The sequence below is a fragment of the Cibotium barometz genome, chromosome 50 (assembly GCF_041138505.1).
Source record: "Cibotium barometz isolate CiBa-2024 chromosome 50, ASM4113850v1, whole genome shotgun sequence".
NCBI classification, from domain to species: domain Eukaryota; kingdom Viridiplantae; phylum Streptophyta; class Polypodiopsida; order Cyatheales; family Cibotiaceae; genus Cibotium; species Cibotium barometz.
In genome coordinates this window covers 39,163,249-39,186,305 of record NC_141095.1, presented here as the reverse complement: position 1 = coordinate 39,186,305, position 23,057 = coordinate 39,163,249, and the positions used below count along the sequence as shown (strand labels likewise).

The window sequence follows — 23,057 nt, the reverse complement described above, 5'->3', positions numbered from 1 at the left end:
TATATTTTTTTCCAGAACTTTTTATTTTTAGTATATCCTCTCGGCTATAAATAAGTAAATCAGTGATTGTGTATCTCGGCCAGTTTGAGACAAAAGCGCTGGCATTTCACATATCAACTGATCTTTTGACAAACTTTACAATGTCATTAATATATGACTCATAGTCACCACCTGGCGTGCTGGTGTGCTTGTGAATAAACCCTCCTATAAGGGGGGTAAACTTTTGAGATACAAAATAGGGTGTCGGGTGACTACACTTACCAGCGGTGGCATGAGCAAGGCACAACTACACCTACAACATTTGGTACCTTATTTCGCAAACAAGGCACACTTCATTAAATGCCGGAAGTGCTCACTAAACGCCAGGCACCAACTGCCCTCTTAACTCGTTCTTTGAAATAGAATATGACACGAGACTTGCATTCCCTGCTGTACAAGGTGTTCTTTGCATTCCCATCTTGGGCTAGGAGATATTAGTTGTTACACTATTTGGTGCTGTGCACACCCGGAGCTGTTCAAAGCCTCTGAAACACATGAACACTGAACGTTGCCCCTATACACATTTACTGGTACTGAGCGCAGCCATAAACACTGTTACAGAACGCCAGCAGCACCACAAGTTGAAACAGCTGAAGGGTAGTTCTCAAGAGCCTCCAAAGTGGCTCATGGTCACAAATAGGGCTCCCCAAAGTGATCCGACAACTCATATACAATGTTCAAAGCCCCACATACAATACTGGGGCGTCCCAACAACACAGTTCGTTTTTCCAAAAGAGGCATTTCTCCTAGATTTGAGAGCTTTTCCATTCCTGCTAAACAAAACATTGCTAGGCAGATTGGAGAAGCGTCCAGCATATAAAGCCTGAAATTTGAATACAGAGATTGTATAATATCTTTATTTTCTGTAATTTAGTAACTAAATACATGTCTTCAGATTTAAGTGAAGTCCCCCACCAAACCTTCTTAACATAGGGGATCACATCTCTTGAGCTTTAGCCCATACATCAATGCCGGGAATTCTGTACGGCCTCTCTTTCCTCTTCTATACAAGAGAGCGCCTCTATACAGCCTTGAGATTCAAAGCTCCTATATGTATATTACATATTGGCAGTGTTGCTATTACTGATCAATGCAAGGTTGTGACAACCACTCATTTCCAAAAAAAAGAGAAACAGAACACACCACTTGCCCTATCATGGTGTGAAAAAATAGCCATGATTCACTCAAGCAGCAGACACGCATTCTGTCTGTGATTAGAGAGATGAATACGAAATAGAACAATTAAGATCCAAAAAGGTTCCGGGCATTGATGAGTGTCCACTCTGCAGAGCTGGTTCTTTGAAGATGCCCATTGGACAAGTCTTCATTAGAAACAGACGATGTATTCATAGAATTAGGGCCTCCTCCATATGACTGAAGCTCTTCTTGCAGCCAATCTACTACACGCTTCCAATCCGCCCTCCTTCCAAGCAAATGCAACTTGGTGGGTGGGCATGCATTTACCAATTTCACCACGAATTTGAGCAACAGATAGCGTTTTTGGGTATTCATGACCTGCATCGATGCAAATGACACGCACCAAAAAAAAAAAGATTCAAGAAAATAAAATTAGAAGAATTCAACTTCAAAAAAGAAAGGGGGATCAACTTACCCTGGTCACAATGAGCGTCATAACGCCTGCCCGAGAATTCTCGTGTCCAAGAAGCAAAATTTCCTGCCTCAGCTGCAATATGCGTATTTAAGAGTTATGTTTGCAACCCACACAACATGACAAAAATGATAGATCTAAAAGACAAAGCAAAATAATAATTTTTTTACCTTTTGTAAAGAATCCTCTAAAAGAACTATACGCAGCATCAACGCCAACAAGGGCTTAACCTCATTATTTACAGCCCTATGAAGGGCCTCCAGCAGATCCTGAAGTACCCACTGCAGTTGAAAATTACCTAGTAACATGTCAGAACTTGCAAGCATTTAAGACTTACCATTTCTAATTTTGCACAACGAGTGGCTACTTTGCTTGGTTTACATGCATAATAAGGTGATGATGCACAGTATGAAACTATACCACGTGCGTACATAATCAACTCACCATTGTAAATGATTCATTCTTCCAACAACAAAACTCCAGTAGCTTTACAACTTCTTCATGCTCAGGGCAAGTTTCTATCTGGAGAAACAAAACAACTCGTGGTAAGTTTCCAGAAAATTTGTTTGCCTAACTTACAGCCATTGCCTAGCTTCCTAAAGAATTTCTGAAACTGCTCCTGCAGTAAAGAACATAAAAGACTTAGATAAGTTGTTCCAGGTGCAAAATCCCTACCAACACGGAAATGTACACATGCTGTTTGAAAACAGCATCCATGGCTTCTTTTGGGAGTGGGAACAATGGGGATGGAAATTGAAGGGGGTTCAGGGTAGAAGAAGCCGGTTTAGCAGTATCTACATTTTCTTCACCCTCAGAGGACATATTCCCTGAGTCAGCTTCAGCTATATCTGCAATATCATGTCAACAACGAGGCCAGATGTCATTGAAACCAGTGCCAAGCTGAAGCCATGCTGCAGAACCAGTGTGACCAAAAACAGTGCTTGTGTTACGTACTCTGAAGCTGAGAAGTGTCACAGCTTCGCAGCAAGAGGGAAACTAAAGAGTGGAGGCAGGCAAAATCAAGCTTCGCCATTTGGAAATTGACTTTGGTGGCAAAATTCATCTGCAAAGGCACCGTTAGTATGAAAAAGTGTAGCTGTTCTCTACATAGCCTGCCTACAGCTCAAAAACGTGAAGGATCTAGAATATCAGTAAGCCCAAGCATACAACCGTGTCAGTTGTCCTTACAGTGGTGGTCACCAGGTGGCTAAGAACAGACTTTTGCAGCAAGTGAAAACGCTGAGAAGCTCCAATGTTTGCATACTCCAAAATCACCTGAAAGTACTGTTTTAGGAGGCCATATTAGCATAAGAAACATAGATGGTTGTAATATGTTACCAAAACTAGCTATTCCCACTGCTGATATATTCAGACTCTACTTAATGAGTTGCCAGGGCTGGTACCTACCTGATGACATGAATACTTTGGTAGTGTTGGATCCCTAAGAAGTGACAAAAGGGCATCAACCAATGCATCAATTTGGAGAGCATCTGCCGAGCGCCCGTTTTCATCAATATACAATGAATTCCCACGCAAAAAGCACACCGCACAGCGCAGTGCTTGCACCAGCATGGAAGCAAAGACCTGCAAGGCAAGCAAGCCTCTCACACATCCTTCCTAAAACTGACATCATATAAATATAGCGTGTCAATTCTTTTACACACAAAAAAACAGCTAACCAACCTGTTGGATTTCCTCAACGGGGCATTTGATGAGATAATCCTGTATCCAGTGATGCTGTTCCACCAGAGCTTGTATGAAGCTTCGACAGGCAAGCATGTTCTTCTCAAACAGCTTACATACCAAAGACTGTAAGAGACAAAAGTGCATCACCTTCTCTTGCCAATAACGAGAGTATTAAATTACAGTCCAATCTTACATAGCATATACACAGCCACATAAATGGTACCTTCCAAAGTGAGAGATCCTCACGGAGGCTCAGATGCGTTCGCAGATAAACTCTCAGCAAAAACTCAGTTGAAAGCGTTATCATGATCTTTGCAAACTCATCTGCTACTGCATCTGTTGTTTCTACATCAGCGTTTCCAAGATCACAGGCACTTTGAATTCCTTCCAAATGGTGATCACCTCCAGCTGATACACTTCTTCGATAATTCCGAGAAGCGCTGACAACAAAATGCACAAGCCACAAAACATAAACCGTAAGGAGATTAAGGAAACTATAAGAAATCAAAAAGTACATTGAGCATGAGTAGTACAAAAACTCATAATATAGAATCAACCTGACCACTAATCAGACATAGATAAATATCATCACCCCAGGGCCTTAAACATGTTGGATCTGAAGCAGAAATGTTTTTACTGTTTTAAGGCCATGACCTAAAACATTTTGAGCCCCAAACACACAGTTAAGGGTCCGAGTACGTGTGAATCATCCCACACGTGTTTGTTTTGGGCTTCTGTAAATTTATCAAATAGGGCTCACAAATGGCCAGCACTCTGTTAAACCCTTCCCACATGTTTCCCAAGCAGTCATGACATGTGTATCCTTGTCTGAGGATTATGTATGTGACAAGTAATAGTCAACTATCACAAACAAGAAACACTGTTAGGGTGACAACTTTACTGAAGAATATAAATGAATAGAATGGCCAATTGGGCTACTTGGAAAGCATGTATCGCAATTGTATAGGAATGGATGTTACTGCCAAAAAAATTTATTTCATGTTTAAAACACATGATTATTTAAATCACTTGCTCGGGAATTCCCTTGAGATGGCATGCTTTTGCCAATAGAGGGAGACCTTGCAAGAACAATGAGCATCCCACAACCAATTCCGTTAAGATGGAGACCTTGCAAGAATAATCTCTAAAAAGTAATGAAGCATACCTTCCACCACCAAACTCCTTCACAATTATGATTTTCACGTCAAAAAATAGCATTGATCAATGAGGTAGTATTTTAGTTGGATTCTCTCTAGTTGGTATGTCTGCCTTCTCAGGGAGACATTGTGAGAACAATGAGTATCTCACAACCGCCTCCACAAATTTCTAGGGTGACTTTTCAGTAAGGTGGGTTTTTATCTATACACTTACTCTCTTTCTTCCACGAGGTAGTTAAGTTTTAGAATAGTTAACACTCGTGATGTCAATGCCTTACTTCTTAACAAGAAGATAGCAAGCACATCCAAAACTTGAGATCCTCTAAATAGAACCATTAAGGAAACTTGGGCACCTTGTATAACACACATCCACATTCAGTGCTTTGATTCTATGTACAGGCATGATAAACCAAAAAGGAAAAATACTACTTGTACATGTATATCACAAAAAAAACTCCCTTACCTATCATCTATCAAGTCATAATTTACTTCGACCAGCCTGAACAGGAATCTAAAGTAATCTTTATCCATGAGATGGTTCTCGTGTATGAATCTGCAGGGACCAGAAATTGCATACTTTAGCACAAGTAACAATTCTTATCAATTTATGGTCCAGCATGCCATAAAATTTGTTTTATCATCATCAAACACACATTGGCAACACCAACCTCAAGTTCTCTTGCCACACACTTCGATGTACTGAAGCAGGCATTTGAATGTTTCTGCTGCAGAAATAACAAAACCTTGGATTGAGTAGAAGTACAGGAACTGCTTTAAAAAATGGACAATCCAAAACGACAACTAAGTAACAATTCATCTCAACATACAGGCTTGGCAAGCGTTCAGACAGAGATATTTCCTTCATTGGCTCGTCTCCATCCTCATCTTCTGCAATGTTGACAAAAACAACATAAGACAAACATTTGCTCTGCAGTTGTAAGACTCATCAAAGACCCTGACAACTTACCTTTGGTAAGAGACATTGCTGTTTGAGCCGGAGAGCATGCTGAGGGTGCCTGAAAGAAACAGGTACAATAACGGAATCAACATAAAAGACTGCCAGCAGTATACATCAACCCCCCACCCCAACGCACGCACACATGCACACACCCACCACAATGTACAGATGCCTTTCTCATGAATTGCATTACTCCGGTAGATAATACCTCAGATTGCAACCTCTCATACAGTAGCATGTAAGCACTATTTGGCCTGTCAAACTCCTACAGCCAAAAAATATATACTTGAATTTTAAGAAGCCAAATTTCTGATTACATGACAAGAAACTTTCAAAAAGAATCACTCTTACTGCATGACCATCCACCTGAGGAGCCGTGGTTTTCAAGAAGTTGTCATACACATCTACCGTATATTTTCCACCAAAACAATCTTTCTCCAAATCATTAACATCATAACGTTCCACATTCTTGTCATCAAAAGCAATCCATCTGGTAAGAAGAATCAAAAGTCTGTAAGCCAGGTAATTGGGCTGTTTAAGCTCACTTACATCTTTAAGAGATAATGAATGCAAATCATACACTTTAGTTTGTACGCACCCGCCAGTTTGACCATGCCCGCAGTTCAGAGGATGATCTCCAGGGCGCTGCTTTATGTATGAGTAGTAGTGTCCAGCAAAAGCAGTTCCAGAATGTACAACAACACCCACTAGGTCATAATGATAATATGGGTCAGGCTTCAAGAAATCAGACGCGTTTTCTGGCTTGCTACCTGTATCTGAGGAATTATTATTGAGGCCTTTAGGGCTGGGAACTGAATGATTTTGAGTTTCCCGTAATGCCAAACCTTCAACTGTGTATGGCTTCATGTCTATGTGAGTTGGGAATTCAAATCTATCTTTCAGTTTAAGCCTTTGCATGGTTTCATAATCAAAGTCAAACCTTTTCAGGTGAATGACAAGTGTGTGAGGCAATGATTTTACACACACTCGTTTCAATGCATCTACTTTAAGGTCACATTCATCGCAGTAGTAAGCATTGTCACCCTCTAGGAGGTCACCTCGCACAAATGCCTCCAAAGACTCTATCAAGTCCTTTTTGTTCTTTACATCAACACTAATGGCAGCAAAGGGCTCCTCTCTCTCGCTCCTATGTGGACAGCCACGACAAATCACCTGCACACACACATATTCAAAGCCTTAATGAATACCTGCTGCCCTATATCCACTAACCCAAACATTAACCTAACTTAGCTTATCCAACGCATAGAACAATATTATCTCTACCAACCTAATTGACACCCAACCTAGACCTAGAATCTAACCTTGCATCTAACCCAATCAGCAAACACTGCAATAACCCCTAAATCTAAAATGATCTAACCTTAGGCCTACAATACTTACCTGCTGTGCAAATACTCCTCCAAATATTCTTGTTAGAGTGGTCTCTTGATGTGTAGCCTTCAGAGTCTCATCAATTGCATCATATAACCGATTGAAAAACTCAAATGCATCTTGATGTTCTCGAAGGTTGATAGGCATCCCATCATAATCTCGATATGCACACCAAAATCCCTGGGGAGTGTAATGGTCAAGGCTACTTCTGAGAAGAGCACCAAACATAGCTTGCAGTTGAAAGAAAACGGACCCTGCCTTCTCTACATCATCACATTCTGTACAAGCCAGCACACTTCTGCGAACTTCAGGTTGCATGAACAGCTGCTGAAATACAGAATTCATATAGCATGTGGCACCTGCATTTTTCAAGCCCACATAACCACCTACAGCCTTTCGCCCATATGAAGGCAAGTGTTCCCAGTCCAGAACCCGCTCTGATAGATGTATCTTCAAAATCAAATCAACAATCTCTTCAAAACTCTCCTTGCAATGAGTAGCAAGGCAAAGTAAGAGATTAAATGCCTTTTCCCGGCTCCCCCGAGTACTACATTTGGCCTGCAATAAGCCATCCTCCTCAGGGGTGACTTCAAACACACCAAACTGAATTTCGTGCACTTGACCTTTGCTAGAGTTCATCGTATCTTCCTCATGCAGTAAGATAGCAGAGTCAGGGAAGAGGAAGTGCTTGATAAGCTGCCATCAATCAACCCACAGCATAGTAAGGGGAGAGATCAAACCAGACCATCAGTTAATAAAACCAAATTTAAAAACTTAAGAACAGTAAGACACACCAGCTGGACTAGGCCTCGCCCTTGTTGGCTTCTACTGGCACCGATGATGCGATTATCCAGTACCTCCACAAGTAATCTTATTAAGTGCAAGTGACCTTCTAAAAGCTACACAAGAACAAGGCACACACATAAATGACAACTCCCCAGACAACATGGATGCAAAACATCACACAAAACGCATTGAATTCTAAATGAAAGCTACCCTATCATCGTCATCAACAGCAGTAGGAGCTGACTTCAGCCACTGTAACTCATCCTCCAGCTGTTGCTCTGCCACTTCATGCTCCTCTGCACCTTCTAAGGTACAAAATAGATGTCCAAGAAGCTCCCAAAACTGTAACAAAAAAAAGCTGCTTAATGATGTTGGCCTTAACGGAGTGTCCATTTGATTTCAGTCTTCAAAAGCCTCTCAGTGAAGAGTTTTGTGCATACATGTAGGCAACGTTTGGGATGCTGACTGGCCTCAGTTTTAGCACCTAATAAAGCTGCTAAAATTTGTCTATGGGCGATACGTTCATGTCCATTTCGAACCGCACTGTCAAGAAGACGGACTGGATAAGAACATAGTTCGTTATGTTCACTATCGGTAGGTAAAAGTACACTTCAAGGATGTGAAAGACATGCTGAACTACTTCTGGAATATATAAACATTAATGCATGATTATGCACACCACAACTTCATGAAGTTGACTGCAGCACGGTATCGGACAGTTTTATCAGGTGAATGTAGAATTATGGCCTGTTTGCAAGCACAAGTTAATGCATCAGTCCCTTTCAAAGAGGGTAACTTGAAGAAAAGTAAAATCTGTTAGCTATAGTCAACATTCTTATACCACAATAAAGTTTTCAGTGTCCGCAGATGTGAAAAAGGATCTCCATAAGTACTTCTGCTTCAACAGGCACAGCATCTGCATCCGTTACACAGAAATTAAGTTTAAGCTGGTCAGAAGCAGTCACCCAATAAATGCACTGCGATGACATAAATTACGAAAATCTAATTCAACAAAATGTGCAAAGAAATTCAAAAAAAACCCCCAAAAAAATTGCTCGATTTGGTCAGAGGTCATGTAAAGAGTAAAAAACATGAACAATTATTAAGCCAAAAAAAAAACTGTCTTTTTTGTCACCCAAGCCATTTTTTTAACGACAATTGGAAACCATGCCCAAAGGACTAAATGATGAACCCCTTCATATGCCCATATAATCAATGTCTGACTGAAACATGGTAAGAGGAGGTCTCCTGCCTTTGTCTCACATGGTAGTTCCTACATGGTGCCTACATGTTGTAATGAGAGTGCCATGTGGCCTGCTTCTCCGGCTAGCCAAGTTGCCAAATCTCTTGTGAAGAAGCGCATGCAACTTGCCTCAAATCTATGATAGGTTGGGCATTGTAGTGAGGCATCTAGTTTTATCTTAAAGAGCACTGTTTCTAAGACAGCTATATTTCCCTCCCCATGTTAATCGGAAGCACATGTGATGTGCAACTCTGACCTGTCCCATAGATACCCTTACAGCTTGTGACATGCATTCAGCATCTCACCAAACCCACAATGAACAATGGATCTCGATATAAACCAATGCCGGATGGGAACATGCATGAATGCATCCATGTCCTCTAAACATACAACTGCCATATATCATCCATGATTACTCTGTTTATGTTACAAGCACCGGAAATCATGAAATCCATGGCAGCAAAGGACGACACATCACCACTTATCATATTAAGTGTGAACCCTCGTCCATACAAGTGAGGTTCTAGTGACGGTTGCTGTAAAGATCTAGGCTAACAGACCTTGTGATTAAGCAAAAACATAAGGAAACACGCATAGACTCTGGCATCTAGCTCACCTCCCAACCACAATGAAAAAGGCCTTCATAAGGGTTGTGGCACGAGTACTTAGCTTATCTTCAAGAAAACAACAAATTCATGCGTAAAACCATGGTCACCATGAAACTCGTTTCGGTGGCTTTGAAACTCGTTTCACATTTCGGTGTTGAAACGTTTCATGTGACATTGAAACCATATCGTTTCATGTGGGGAAAAAGGTTGTGATTTTGTGTGCTTTTTATCTTTTATAATTCTTTCTCTTTCCTTCTTTCATCCTATTTGTTCTTTCTCTTCTTTTTTGTATGTCTTCTTTGTTTTCTGATAATAAGTAAGCTAAAATCATCTTATAACTATTGGCTAGTACCTTCACATTTTATGTATATGATCGTTTCGGTCCAACGTTTCATTGTCCACCTACTTGGTGTTGAAACGTTTTGTTCCAAAATAAATTGTTTCAACATCGTTTCGTTTCAGTAGTGAAACATTTCGCAGTGACCTTGCGAAAAACCTTGAGAAAATTTGGAAATTAACAAAAGAGAGAGTAGAGAGAGAAGACACCACACCGGGGGTCGAAAAAGCCTTGGCCATATTAAATAAAACCACAAGTTCTTAGAGCTAGAGAGTTCTCGTCTTTTTACATGTCTCAACAATGACAAAATATTTGAATTTAAAGTTCTTGTCCAAAAGCACTTCAAAAAAGCGCTTTAAAACTCACTTATAGTCCAAAAAGCATCTTTTTAATAATAAAAGCTGCTCTTTTTAGTTTTTTTTTAAACTTTTTACCTTTTGCTTTCCAAAAGCTAGTCACAGCATTCCAACCTTGTACGGTAACCTTGCATTGCTATCCTGCCACGTGTCAGTTCCATGTCACCATCGCCACATCATCAACGTCACTTTTTTTCAAAAAGTTTTTTTTAAGCGGTGCGGTTTTGCCTATCAACAACCTATATTTAGATGCTTTGGTGACATCCACCCAACTTATTAAACAGTTGTCCTCAACTGTTAGGTCTTGCTTTTCTCTTTTTTCTTCTTGAGACATGGTTCCATGTTTCATTTTCAGATTTTGCATACTCCAGGCAAGAAGAATTTGGTAGCGGATGCCTTGTCGCGTAAGGCTCAAGTGCATGCAGTGACTACCACCTATCATCAAGACTTGTCAAGGATGCAAGATATGTACTCTTTGGACATAGATTTTCAACTTATTTGAGCTGATTTGAATGGTAGTACTGCTATCCCATCTTATTCAATAAAAGATGGTTTTCTAATGATGCAAAACCGCATTTGTGTGGTCCAAGAGTTGCGCCAAAAGGTTATGAAAGAGTGTCATGCTCCTCGGTATGCAGGTCATTGTGCATTCTGGCTACTGCACAGGCTTTGGAACGATATTTCTTTTGTCCAGCTTTACGTAGGGATATTGAAACTTATGTTTAACGTGTCTGGTGTGTCAGAAAGTCAAATTTGACAGGCACTAGACCCCTGGTTTGCTTCAATCTTTACCCATTCCACAAGAACCATGGGAAAGCATTGCCATGGATTTCATTATAGTTTGCTGAAATCTGTACATGGTAATGATGCTACATGGACTATTATTAATCGCTTTAGCAAACATGCACATTTTATTCCTGTGAGGAAAACAATCAAGCTAGAGCACATCGCAAAGTTGCTCTTGGCTCAGATGGCATGCCCAAATCTATTGTGGGAGATAGAGATCCTCGGACCACTAGTTTATTTTGGCGGGCACTGTTTGATAACATGGACACAAAACTGATTTTTTCATCAACTTATCATCCTCAAACGGATGGTCAGAGTGAAATCATAAGTTCAGCCGTACTTGATTTCCTCAAGTGTTATGTATTTGAGCACAAAACAGATTGGGAAAAATACTTGCCCTTAGTTGAGTTTGCATACAATAATATTGTGCATTCTTCAACAAACAAGGCTCCGTTTGAGATAGTTTATAGCAAGGTGGTGCTACCACATATCTTATAAACAAAAGATGAAATCTTTGCAACAGATGAGTATGTCTGAGATTTGGATATTGCGTTTGCAGAGGTTCAGATAGCCATAGAAAGATCTCAAGCTAAGCATAAAAAGACAGCTAACAAGCACAAGCGAAAGGTTATTTTCACAGAAGGTGATTGGGTGTTTCTTAAGTTCGAGAAAGTACGTCTTCGAAAACGGCCAAGTAAAGAAGGCCGGTATCGTAAGCTTTCGAAGAAGTATCATGGGCCATTCCAGATCTTACAATAGATAAATGAAGTGGCTTATAGATTGGTATTGCCCCGATCACTGGAAAATACATAATACATTTCATGTCAGCTTACTTAGGCCTTATATACAACCACCTCCTATGGAACAAGTTTTGGAAGATCCACCAGAGGTGGATGAGCTTCAGGAGGTATTGCAACCCGAGAAGATGGTTTTTCATAAGGAGTGTAAGCACACTAGAGGCAAGCTAGTACGCAGGTATCTTGTGAAATCTAAAAACTCTTCGGCTATCGATGGACAATGATTATTCGAAAGATTATTCGAAACTTCTGACGGCCTATCTGGAAGCTTTTCAGTTGCGGTCATTTACATATCAATCGGAGGGAATGTCACAAAATTCCTGATTGCTTCTGTTTTCTACTATTCATGTGTGGCATATGGAGCTTGACATGACATACATGTATGGCTTGTGGAGCCTAACATGGTGTGTTTGTATGGCATATGGAGCCTGACATGATAGTACATGTATGGCTCATGGAACCTAACATGACAATACATGTGTGGCTCATGGATACTGACATGATGTGATTTCTCGCGACTAGCAATCCTTGTGATTATCTGTATTTATGTTTTGGAAAGATTCCGGAAGGATCATGAATCCCCGAACACTTTACTTGATACGATTGAGCATATGGGTGTTTTTTCCAGTCTAGCTGCACTCGTGTGTGTATGACTTTGATTTTATATTTGGATGAATTGTCTTATTTGCCTGGACAATGCCTGAGATTACTACCTCTGTTGTCCATGGGGCCCGGAATGCCTAGGCACCCTCTCGGCGTGTGTGTGCACACCTGTTTGGGACTGACAGGTGGTCCTACATGTGTTTTACAGGTAAGTGTCCCTGAAAACTCAATTTACAGCTTTATGATTTCATATACTAATATTTATTGATGCAAGTTCACATTCACTTGTAAGTAACCAGACAAATTTATAAGTTATTCACACTGGGCAGGACTATTTTAATACACGTGGCAACCAAAGCCGGGCACCAAACATATTATGGGCTAAAGGCTTGTTCTTGGACCTAAAAACCACACGCTTGAGTTATTATTGGAGGACAAGCTCTATTACTAGAGGAAACTCGAGTTTGGGCTGATGTGCATGCGTTCCTAGTGCATGGAGGGCTGGCTGACCTGATCTGGAGCTACCTACCGCTAACCATCGCACCGGATGTCAACCAAGTGGAAGAAGGGTGTTGGTCGATTACTCTGAAGGCTTTTCTAGTACTGGGCGGCTGCTAACAGCCCTTGAAAAGCTGATGGTTGACTCATCTTTGGACACCAGAAAGCTGGTTGACTTGTGTGAAGACCTCCCTCTGCTGGCCGGTGGCCTTCTAGCATGTAAACCTCTACTGGTCAACTTTTTCCTAAGGCTTTCTGAGAGCTGGTCGACTGCTGAAACAGCCCCTCAAAGCTGGTCGGTTTGCTCTGTGGGCTTGACAGGTGGAAGATGGAGTTACACGGCTATCCTGGGCTGATGTGGGAATGTTGTGGATTGTCCACGGTTGTCCTACATGTGCTCTAAGCTGGGAAAGCTCTCTTGTTCTATGAACAAACACCAAATTCAACATATGTTTTGCTTTTGTTTTCATCGTGTACGGGAAGAATCAAGTGCTGGCCAATGGAGAATCCTTGGGCACTCGCAAGGTTGTATCTGCAGCAGACTCTTTTTTGGTAATCTAACCATGAGGAGGGGGGAGGGGGAGGGGGAGGGGGGGTGTTTCAACCCATCTTTTGGCCCCTAGTGTGGTATACTGTGCAGAGTTGTCTACTTCTCTCTTTTCTCACATGTTCATGTGTTTGTTCAATTTTCATGATTGATAAGATTTCTGTGTTACAGATGCCTTTCCGTTACAGCAACTCTCCTAGAATAACATCCGTGAAGCAATCCTTGTATCCCTCTAAAACTGAAGTCTCTCCCTCTCAAAAGAGTTCAAATCTTTCACTAAGTCTTCACTCTTATCCTTTACAAAGATCATATACGCGAAGATGGAAGACTCTACGGCTTTGGAAATAGATACATGGGATACAATGGGGATGGTATCTCCCTTCTTCTTTGCTACAATAGTGATATCCTTATTCTTATGCTTAAGATAAATAGTCCTCTTGGGAATCTGGATAATAGCACTCTTCCTATGGAACCATGGCATCCCCAAGATGACATCCGAGTGCTTCAAAGGTGATATAGAAATCTTCGTAGTCCACATAAAACTGGACATGAGTCCTCACCTCAACTTACCCAATGATGGGCGTTACTGCCACTGCATCACCACGAAACACTTGTTCCGCACGCAAGGCCGGTCCTATCTCCGTGTGTTTGATACCCAACTTTTCCACAATATATGTGGCTCCCATGTCAAACAACACTAGAGCATTCTTGTTCCGTACTTTGTCCCAATAGAGGCATAACTCTCTAGCCTCGGGTTCTAAAGTGTTTTCCAATACATCGGATGTAACTCACGGTGTCCAAGGGACTAAGGACCTTTGACACACTTGTTGATACCATCAATGCATATTAAAACATTTAAACATGGCCACAACCTTAGCACATACGCCACCTAATCCACAAAACTATAAAAGAGAGATGTAATTTATTACCCAAAGAGAATAATATCATGTACAAGCGTCGAGGGCCTTACTCTCCCCATGGGCGATGCTAGATTACCCATATACAAATGTCATAACACAGCCCAGCACGAGGCAACCATCTTCATGCAATAGATCTGGTTCAGCCAGTACAGCTCTCCATTCAGCCGGTACAGCAATAAACAGGTCTGGTACAAGTACAATGGCTGGTACAGCAGTTACAAGGGCTGGTGCAACTGGTACAAGGGCTGGTGCAACTGGTTTAGTGGCTGGAACAGCAGGTATAGTGGCTAGTACAAGTACAGTGGCTGGAACAGCAGGTACAGTGGCTGGTACAACAGGTATAGCCCTCGAATGTAGTCATGCAAACAGGCCCAATACTTTCTTAATTTAGACTTCTCAAACATCTCTTTAAAAGGAGTAATCTTGAGATATGCATCCAAAATTTCTTGTTGTAGTGATTAACTGTCACTTGTTTCCATCCGTAATCTTTCCCATGCAAGGTGCACATCATCTTCAAACTTCTTAGGTAAAAATTGAACATAAAACTACTTCTTGAAGTCTTTCCATTTCTTGGGAGATGTTCCCTCAAACATGAGTGCACCCTACCATGCATTGGCTGTCTCAGCAAGATGTAAACTAGCCATACGAATCTTGGATGTCTCTAAATAGTTTTCGAAACCGAAAGCAATATCAAATTGGCGGATAAAAGTAAGGGCTTTGTTTGTGTAACCATAAGCTCCATCATATGGTGTAAACCGCACCATCCTTCCTCCTCCTTTGAACTCCTTAGCTTTGCGCTTACCTTTCTTCCCTTTATTTCCATGCCGTGGAGAGGGTGACCTAGAAGGAAAAGAAGATGAGGAAGATGAAACGCTTGATGAAGAAGCTAGGTGCCTGGACCTTTTCCAACCATGTCAACTTTTCCCACAATGAGAGTGGGATAATTTGGAATATATATACACCTAGATAAATCCAAGAATATGCCGGAGTTCACCTTATAAGAAAGTGCAATTTATAACCTCATGGTGGTCATCCACAAGACACTAAACCATCAACTCCATCATGCATGGTATGGACTAGATACTACGACATCCCCACTAACGTCATCAATGCCCAATAGTGAGTGTAGAACTTGGTATCAATATATGCTACCACCATAATGATTTGGAATGGCAAATTACTCGATCCTAGTCGGCCTTATGTTCTTGAAACTGATGCCAGTGACTATGCCATCGGGCCTGCTTTATTTCAAGATGCTAGACCTGTTCCTTTTGAAAGTGAAAAGCCACACGATACTCAATCTCGTTGGCCAACCCTTGAGAAGCAGCTTTATGCTGTGATTCATGCTCTCAAGGTTTGGAGACATTATTTATTTGTCTCCAAGTTTGTAGTATTGACTGATCATCAGTCAATCAAGTATGTGTGTGATGCGGATGATTTGAGAGGAAGGAAAGCTCGATAGGCTGAGTTAATGCAAGATTTTGATTTTGAGATTCGTTATCGGAAAGGGTCCATGAATAGTGTTGCAGATGCGCTTAGTCAAATTAGAGAGGTGAATACTTTGTCGTTCACCGAGATTTCTACTGACTTATTTCAGTCATTGAGAGGGCTTTGCAGGAGTGATAGTTATTTTGGTCCATTTTGGCAGAAGATCCAGGACAGGACGGGAGCTCATTGATTGACCAAGACTCAATGACTAAGCAGCCTACCATTCACGCTGCAGGAGGCCAGGGGATGATTCGGAATGGTTTACTATTCCGTAATGAGAAAATTTATGTACCACAAATCCCAGACATTAGGTGCAAGATTCTAAAGAAGTGTCACGACGCCCCTTCTGCTGGACATCCTGGGATACACAGGACGCTATCATTAGTGAAACACACTTTTTATTGGCCAAAGATGAAAGGGTATGTAGAAGATTATGTTCTCAAGTGTCAAGTTTGTCAAGCAAATAAAGCTGAACGCTTTAGACAGGTTGGGTTGTTGCATCCTTTGCAAATCCCATGTAATAAATGGGAAAGTATTTCCATGGATTTTATTACTCGATTGCCAAGAACACATCAAGGCCACGATTCAATTTTGGTTGTGGTAGATCGCTTGACAAAAATGGCTAGATCTTTACCGACACGGAAGACTATTGCAGCTACGCAATTAGCAAGGCAGTTTATCAAGCAATTGTTTAGACTGTACGGGTTACCGCAAGACATAGTCAGTGATAGGGACTCTAAGTTTACAAGTGATTTTTGGAAACTTGTTTTTGAGAAGTTGGAAACAACTTTAAATTTGAGTTCCTCAGATCATCCTCAATCAGATCCAGACTGAGAGAGTGAATCAGATTTTGGAGGATATGCTTCGAGCATATGTATCCAAAAGACAAAGTTCATGGGAGGATTATCTTCCTATGTTAGAATTTGCATAAAACAGTACTAAGCATACGAGTACAGGTTTTAGTCCTTTCATACTTATGTATGATTTTCAACCTCAATCACCTGTTACAGTGGGATTCTCACGACTTCAGCATGATGCAGCACGTAATTTTTTGCAAGATATGCAAGAAATGTTACAAGTTGCGAAGGAATCTATTAGAGGTGCTCAAGACCGAGACAGATTTTATTCTAACAGACATCATTCACCCAGAGAGTACTCTGAAGGAACGATGGTATATTTTTGAGTTCCGAAAGATTCCGAGACTTTACGGACAGGTCGATCACCGAAATTATCTCCTAGATACTGTGGACGATTTCGTATTACACGACGGATTAGTTCAGTAGCATATAAATTGGATTTGCCTTCTCATGTGAAAGTTCATCCTGTATTTCATGTCAGTAGACTTAAGGAAGTACTGGGTGGAACACACCAGTTAGTTACTCCTCAAGAAATCATAGATGTCGAGGACATGACATTTGTTCCACACGAACCTGAAAAGATTCTTGGATTTCATGAAAGAAGATTACGTAATACGCTTATCACGGAATACAAGATCAAGTGGAAGGATCGTGTTGAGGAGGACGCTACATGGGAGACATTGACTAATGGGCGGACACCCAAGTATGGATGCCCGATGACCGGCCAAGAGTCTATAAAAGGGTGGTTGAGGTTAGTCATTAGTCATATAGAGTCTCGCATGATTTGTGAGAGCTCTATGGTCTGGAGCTTGGATCTAGTACAGACGTGCACCTGCTTTACGCAACCGAGGCCAGCAGCAGTCTCGAGGCCCGCGAGGATAGCTTCGTGGCGGTATAGGACGTCGAGAGGTAGAGATTGGTCGGTACATCGACCTAGTTAGCTCAGCTCATGGCTCGGTGGGGACAGCCAAGTCTGTGGGCTTGCCCACGACTGTCATGGTTGGGTGGTGAGTCAGGCCCGCACCTCCTTCTTGTTTGTTTGTTTGTTTGCAGGTTTTGAGTCTCGTACCAGAAACATTCTACGAGGAGATCTATGGGATTTTGACAGTTTGGTTTGTTTGCAGGTTTGAGTCTTGTACCAGGAGCGTTCCACGAGGTGATCCTATGAGGATTTGACAGTGGTATCAGAGCAAGCCTCGTGAACGAGCAAGTCGGTAGGTAGAGAAGATGAGGTCGAAGAAAAGGTATGAGTTCAAGAAGCTTGCTGTTTTTTTCTGTGCATACTGCTATTTTTGCAGATTCTGTATGTTGCTTTTTCATCGTAGGAGCCCGTGATGATGGAGGTTTTGGTCTTGTTAAGGATTGGTTTGTGTAACTTGGTTGAACACAATGCTAATCAATACACTTAAATACATTAAGATTTGAAAGACACTTGCTCAAATACAAGAAGTAAATTGCTGAATTGACAAGAGACACACAATGAGCCGAAACGGCCGACCCCTCCCTTGAGTAAATTGTATTACTATTGGAGAAATTCAATACATAGCTTCACGGGCATCCATTGCAAAATCCTCCATGCCAATGCATATGAAATTCAGCATTTAGAAAACAATGGTATGTCGATGTAGATCACCAAGGAGCTGCTTTGATGCCCGGCCCGACTTCAGTGCCCATATTCTCTACCATTGGCTCTATGTTCTACCAAGCAAGGTAGCAACATCTTCAAGAGCACACAGGACAAGAGAAATACTACACAGGGCGGCTAAACAAGGAGTCCTGCCCTTCTACTGAGTAAGTAATGACAACACATTGTCCAATTAGCTTACCAGTCTTCATAGAAGTTGTTGCAAGCGGAAGCCTTCGCGTTGGAAGCTTTAGAAGTGTTGATATCTTCAATTTGCCGCAATCCTTCGCGACAAAAGTCTTCAAGAGGATGAAGGGAACCCTGGGAAAGCTTCCCCTATGGTTCAACTTGAGAAAGGAAGGCTGAAATTAGGGTTTTCAGCAAAAAGACCAGAAATTACAGCAAAAATGAGAGCTGTTTTGCTGAATTTCAGTCATTGGGAGTGAGTAGGAGAGTGATTAGCACTTGGAAACACTCTTGGAAGCTTGGAAAACACCATAGCAAGTTGGGTATGGCTATGGAGAGCTTGGAAATGGAGAGAAATGGTGGAAAAACAGAGTTTTCAGCCTCCAAAAATCCTCATGAAGAGAAAACACGAATTTCTCTTAATAAGTATGTGAATTGGAGTCCACTCAGGTGAGGAGACATGGGGAGATGCCCATTTATGAGTAAAAAGGGAGGATCAGGTCCTGGACATTGAGTCTTGCCCGCTCGGGACTTCAGTGAGTGTGAACTTGGAAGCGGTCATAATTTATAAGTGACTTTTGGGCGTCCAAACTTTAATGAAGTGGGAACGCACTCACTTATAAATATTGGCCAAGTCCTAAGGGCTATTTGAGCCTAGTTTGGGTAATACTTACCACCTGTTCACATGCCACACAACCATGTCAGCAGACAGTTTCACACGCACGGTTCACGGGCGGGCGTCCCCTAGCCCGGAACTACACATAGGTCATGCAGGCATGAAAACAGCATGCAATTTCATTTGCAGGCAAGTACATAAAGATACTATGCAATGCAGCATTGGCATGAGCAATTTCCGTTCATGAAACCATATAAGACCAGGCATTTCCAGGCAAGTATATGCGATACCAGACCCAGTGGAAAGCCAATCCTCGAGGCGTTTTCGGGCATTGGAAAAAGTCTTGGGTGAAAAGCAAAAAGGGATCCTATTGGTAAAGGATTCGACAAGTTGTACTTTGTACTCTTATTTGATCAAGTAAAGAAATACCGCAAGGGGCGCCACTGCGTTTTGGGACCAATCGGTGTCCTTGTACTATTTGCAGGAGCACTCTAGCTCCCCTGTTTGTTTTCCTTTTCCAAGTTCCCATGGGTGATGAAGTGTTTTGTGTGCGAGTGTTTGTTCCACCGCCTGTCAAATTTCTGAAGGCCGGTTTCATTATCCATACACCTGGAGAGAAGAATGTGGTTGCAGATGCTCTATCTAGGAGACCACAAGTATATTCAGTGACCATTGCCTATCATAGAGTTGGATTCCATGAGAGATCACTATGTGCATGATGAGGACTAGAGAAAAAAGAAAAAGCCAGTCGGCTGGATGCGAGAGAGAGAGAGAGAGAGAGAGAGAGAGAGAGAGAGAGAGAGAAGTAGCGCTTGTATGGTTATTGCGCAGCTCTATGTGTGAAGAATCTCATCACACGTAGCTACACGCAGTTTGTGGGTATCGGTACGCAAGCAAGCCGGCTCTTTTCGCACAGTCAAGTGGAGCGCAGGCCGATTAGATACGCAGGCAACACAGCCGGTCATCTGTACGCTCAGGCAGGCCAGGTACGTGTGCAAGCGCAGGCAAGCGCTGGTACGCAGGCGGCAACTTCAATCACACCTTCGCAGTCGGACCCGTACACAGGCTGGTCGCAGGTGGTGCTGGCAAGCAAGCGCAAGGTGGCATGAAGGTGCTACAAAAAAACGCAAAAGCAGGTTGCCAGGTGGAGGTATTTTTAGCTTTTGTTTTTTTTTTAAATCCACCACGCTGCTTTCGGCGTTTCAATCTGCACCAAAGGTAACCCACACTTTGGTAAAAAGGGTTTTAAAAAAATCCACATATTACTTTATAAGTGTTTTTTTAAGATATATATATATATATATATATATATAAGAGAGAGAGAGAGAGAGAGAGAGAGAGAGAGAGAGAGAGGGGGAAAAAAAAACACAAAAGCAAAAGCTACAGTTAGCTTTTGGGGAAGCCTAAAAATTCCCCTTAAGCGGGCTTCCTGCCACACATCTCTCAAGTTTTGAAGTTCTCAAGCTCTCAAGCTCTCGAGTTCTCTAGCACTCTCCTTGTGCAAGATAAATACTTTTTCTCTCACCTTGTCCTCTTCAAGATGTCGACCCAAGAATCTGAGTTGAAGCTCCTTATCGAACGTAATGACCTGCCGGCTACTGAAGACACCGATGCCGATCTTTTCGACGATTATGAGTCAAAATCAGATTTCCAAGAATTTGAAGTTGCTCTCGAAGCTTCTTCCTCCGAATGTCAAGCACAAATCGCCGCGCAGATACAGGCTTTGAGAACTCCATCTCTTTGTTGACCACTATCCTATCTACTCTTTCGGGTATGGATACCTTGGCATCTGCTTTGGGCCCCAATATTACTCCGGAACAGTTCAGGGGCGAGCAAAAGCAGCGTACCAAGGAGATAGTGGACACTTGGCTACATAAGTGGCAAGTCCATTTTCAGTTCCATCCATATGACGATGGGAAAAAGATACAATTAGCAGCAGGTTTCCTCTCAGGCAAAGCTTTGCTTTGGTGGAAGGAACTCAACCCTAAACCAACGACTTGGGCATAGTTCGAAGACGTCTTCAAGAAAGAATTCCTCAAGAAAGAGGATGACTATGATGTTGTTGCCCGGTTTGCTACATTGACCATGACCTCGCAGAACCTCACTTATGAGGTCTATCTCTAGAAATTTAGAAACTTGCAGATGAAAGCTACGAAGATGGATCCCGCAACTCTTTCGGGGTTCTTCATAGCAGCCGATTTACCCGACTCACACCGTTTACAGATTAAAAACACAAATGCAAAACTTTGAACGAAGCCATTCATTCCGCTCGTATCTATGATGATACATTGGTCTCTTCCAAGTCTAAACCCATTACCGAGCAAGGGAACAAGCACAAAAGGAAGTTCTCCGCACCAATGGCTAGCACGACTGAAGGAAAGTCTTCGGACCAACCTTCGAAGAATTCAACTTCGACACCAACGAAGAAGAAACGTCTCGTTAAGACTTTGAAGCTCAAGAAGGAGAGACGTTGCTTCATCTACGAAGAAAAAGGACACATGCGTAACGAGTGCCCGAAGCAAAAGGGTGCAAAGACCAACGCATTGTTTTGCCCATGCATTGCCAAGAGAATTACCTCTTGAGAGGCCCGAGGATCATCACATAGATCTTGTGCCAGGTAGTTCCCCACCTAACAAACCCGCATACCATGGGTGTGCCGCACAACAAGAGGAAATCATGAAACAAGTTAATAAGCTTTTCGAGAAGGATTTGGTTCAACCAAGCTCCTCACCTTTTTGCTCTCCCGTGCTTCTTGTGCAAAAGAAAGATAGCTCATGCTGTATGTGCGTGGATAACCAAGCTCTAAACAAGCTCGCTATCAAGAATCGGTTCCCAATTTCGCGCATAGATGATATCTTGGATAAACTTGATGGTTCGGCTTGTTTTAGCCATATTGATTTGAAGAGTAGTTATCACCAAATTTGAGTGGTACCCCAGGATGTCCATAAGACCACATTTAAGATAGCTTTTGAATTGTATGAGTTTTCGGTGATGCCTTTTGGCCTTACCAATGCCCCAGCAACATTTAACCGTATGATGAACACGATATTTTGAGCTAATCGTAAATTCACAGGCGTATTCTTTGATGACATCTTGGTTTTCTCCAAGAATGAGCAGGAGCATAGGATTCACTTGGCCACAGTATTTGAGGAGTTGCGAAAGCATAAACTCTTCATAAATGCCAAGAAAAGTGAGTTCTCTCTCTCAGAAATACACTATTTGGGACACATTGTATCCAAAGAGGGTGTGAGAATGGATCCTACTAAGGTTGAAACCATTCGGAATTGGCCAAAGTTACATACTATGCATGAGGTCCGTAGCTTTCTTGGATCATGCTCATATTACAAAAGGTTCATAAGGCATTTTGCCAAGATTGTCTCGCCATTACATGAGCTTACAAAGAAGAAAGCCACTTCCAAATGGACCCAAGATGAACAGGATGCCTTTAAACAATGATGCTATCAAATGTGGGCCTATATTGATCATTCCGGACTTGCAAAAGCCATTCACGGTGGAATGTGATGCTTGTGGGAATTGCATAGGGGGTGTGTCCTAAATCAATAGAGTCGTGGAGTGGCCATGAAAGTCGTAGATTGCATGATGCAAAGACCCATATGGACATTTATGAAAAAAAACTCTTGGCTGTAATACATGCCACGAAAATATGGAAGCATTATCTTCTTGGGGCTGAATTTATAGTCGAAACCGATCACCAAAGTTTGAGGTATTTTTTATCTCAATCAAAGCTCTTGGAGAAGCAAATGAGAATGGGAAATTTCCTTTCTATGTACTATTTTCAGATTGTACATACTTCGGGAAAGAAGAATGTAGTGTCAGATGCCTCATCCAGGAGGCCATATGTGGCTGCCATTTCAGTGGCCTCACATGGAGATTTGACTGCCATGCGTGATTTATACCATTTGGATGTTGATTTTTCACATATTTGGGGTGATTTGATGGCTGG

General features: G+C 41.9%; 1 protein-coding gene across 6 annotated transcripts in view; it reads right to left on the bottom strand.

Moving 5' to 3' along the window:
- Positions 1-882: 882 nt before the first annotated feature.
- The window catches only part of LOC147610103 (uncharacterized), a 59,643-nt gene continuing 37,468 nt past the window's right edge, over positions 883-23,057 (bottom strand). For 5 of the 6 annotated variants that reach the window (XM_086786952.1, XM_086786955.1, XM_086786954.1 and 2 more), the window contains 23 exons: positions 8,469-8,543; positions 8,307-8,374; positions 8,068-8,170; positions 7,838-7,969; positions 7,636-7,740; positions 6,851-7,537; positions 6,048-6,622; positions 5,816-5,939; positions 5,658-5,714; positions 5,459-5,507; positions 5,319-5,379; positions 5,160-5,216; positions 4,955-5,044; positions 3,558-3,774; positions 3,332-3,457; positions 3,056-3,232; positions 2,837-2,932; positions 2,603-2,711; positions 2,324-2,496; positions 2,093-2,170; positions 1,819-1,929; positions 1,652-1,723; positions 883-1,554 (listed from right to left, as the gene is read on the bottom strand). In XM_086786952.1, coding sequence (XP_086643078.1) covers positions 1,282-1,554; positions 1,652-1,723; positions 1,819-1,929; positions 2,093-2,170; positions 2,324-2,496; positions 2,603-2,711; positions 2,837-2,932; positions 3,056-3,232; positions 3,332-3,457; positions 3,558-3,774; positions 4,955-5,044; positions 5,160-5,216; positions 5,319-5,379; positions 5,459-5,507; positions 5,658-5,714; positions 5,816-5,939; positions 6,048-6,622; positions 6,851-7,537; positions 7,636-7,740; positions 7,838-7,969; positions 8,068-8,170; positions 8,307-8,374; positions 8,469-8,543 — 3,615 coding nt within the window. In that variant the 3' untranslated portion in view covers positions 883-1,281. The remainder of the gene's footprint in view (positions 1,555-1,651; positions 1,724-1,818; positions 1,930-2,092; positions 2,171-2,323; positions 2,497-2,602; positions 2,712-2,836; positions 2,933-3,055; positions 3,233-3,331; positions 3,458-3,557; positions 3,775-4,954; positions 5,045-5,159; positions 5,217-5,318; positions 5,380-5,458; positions 5,508-5,657; positions 5,715-5,815; positions 5,940-6,047; positions 6,623-6,850; positions 7,538-7,635; positions 7,741-7,837; positions 7,970-8,067; positions 8,171-8,306; positions 8,375-8,468; positions 8,544-23,057) is intronic. The other variant, XM_086786953.1, reaches the window with a different exon arrangement.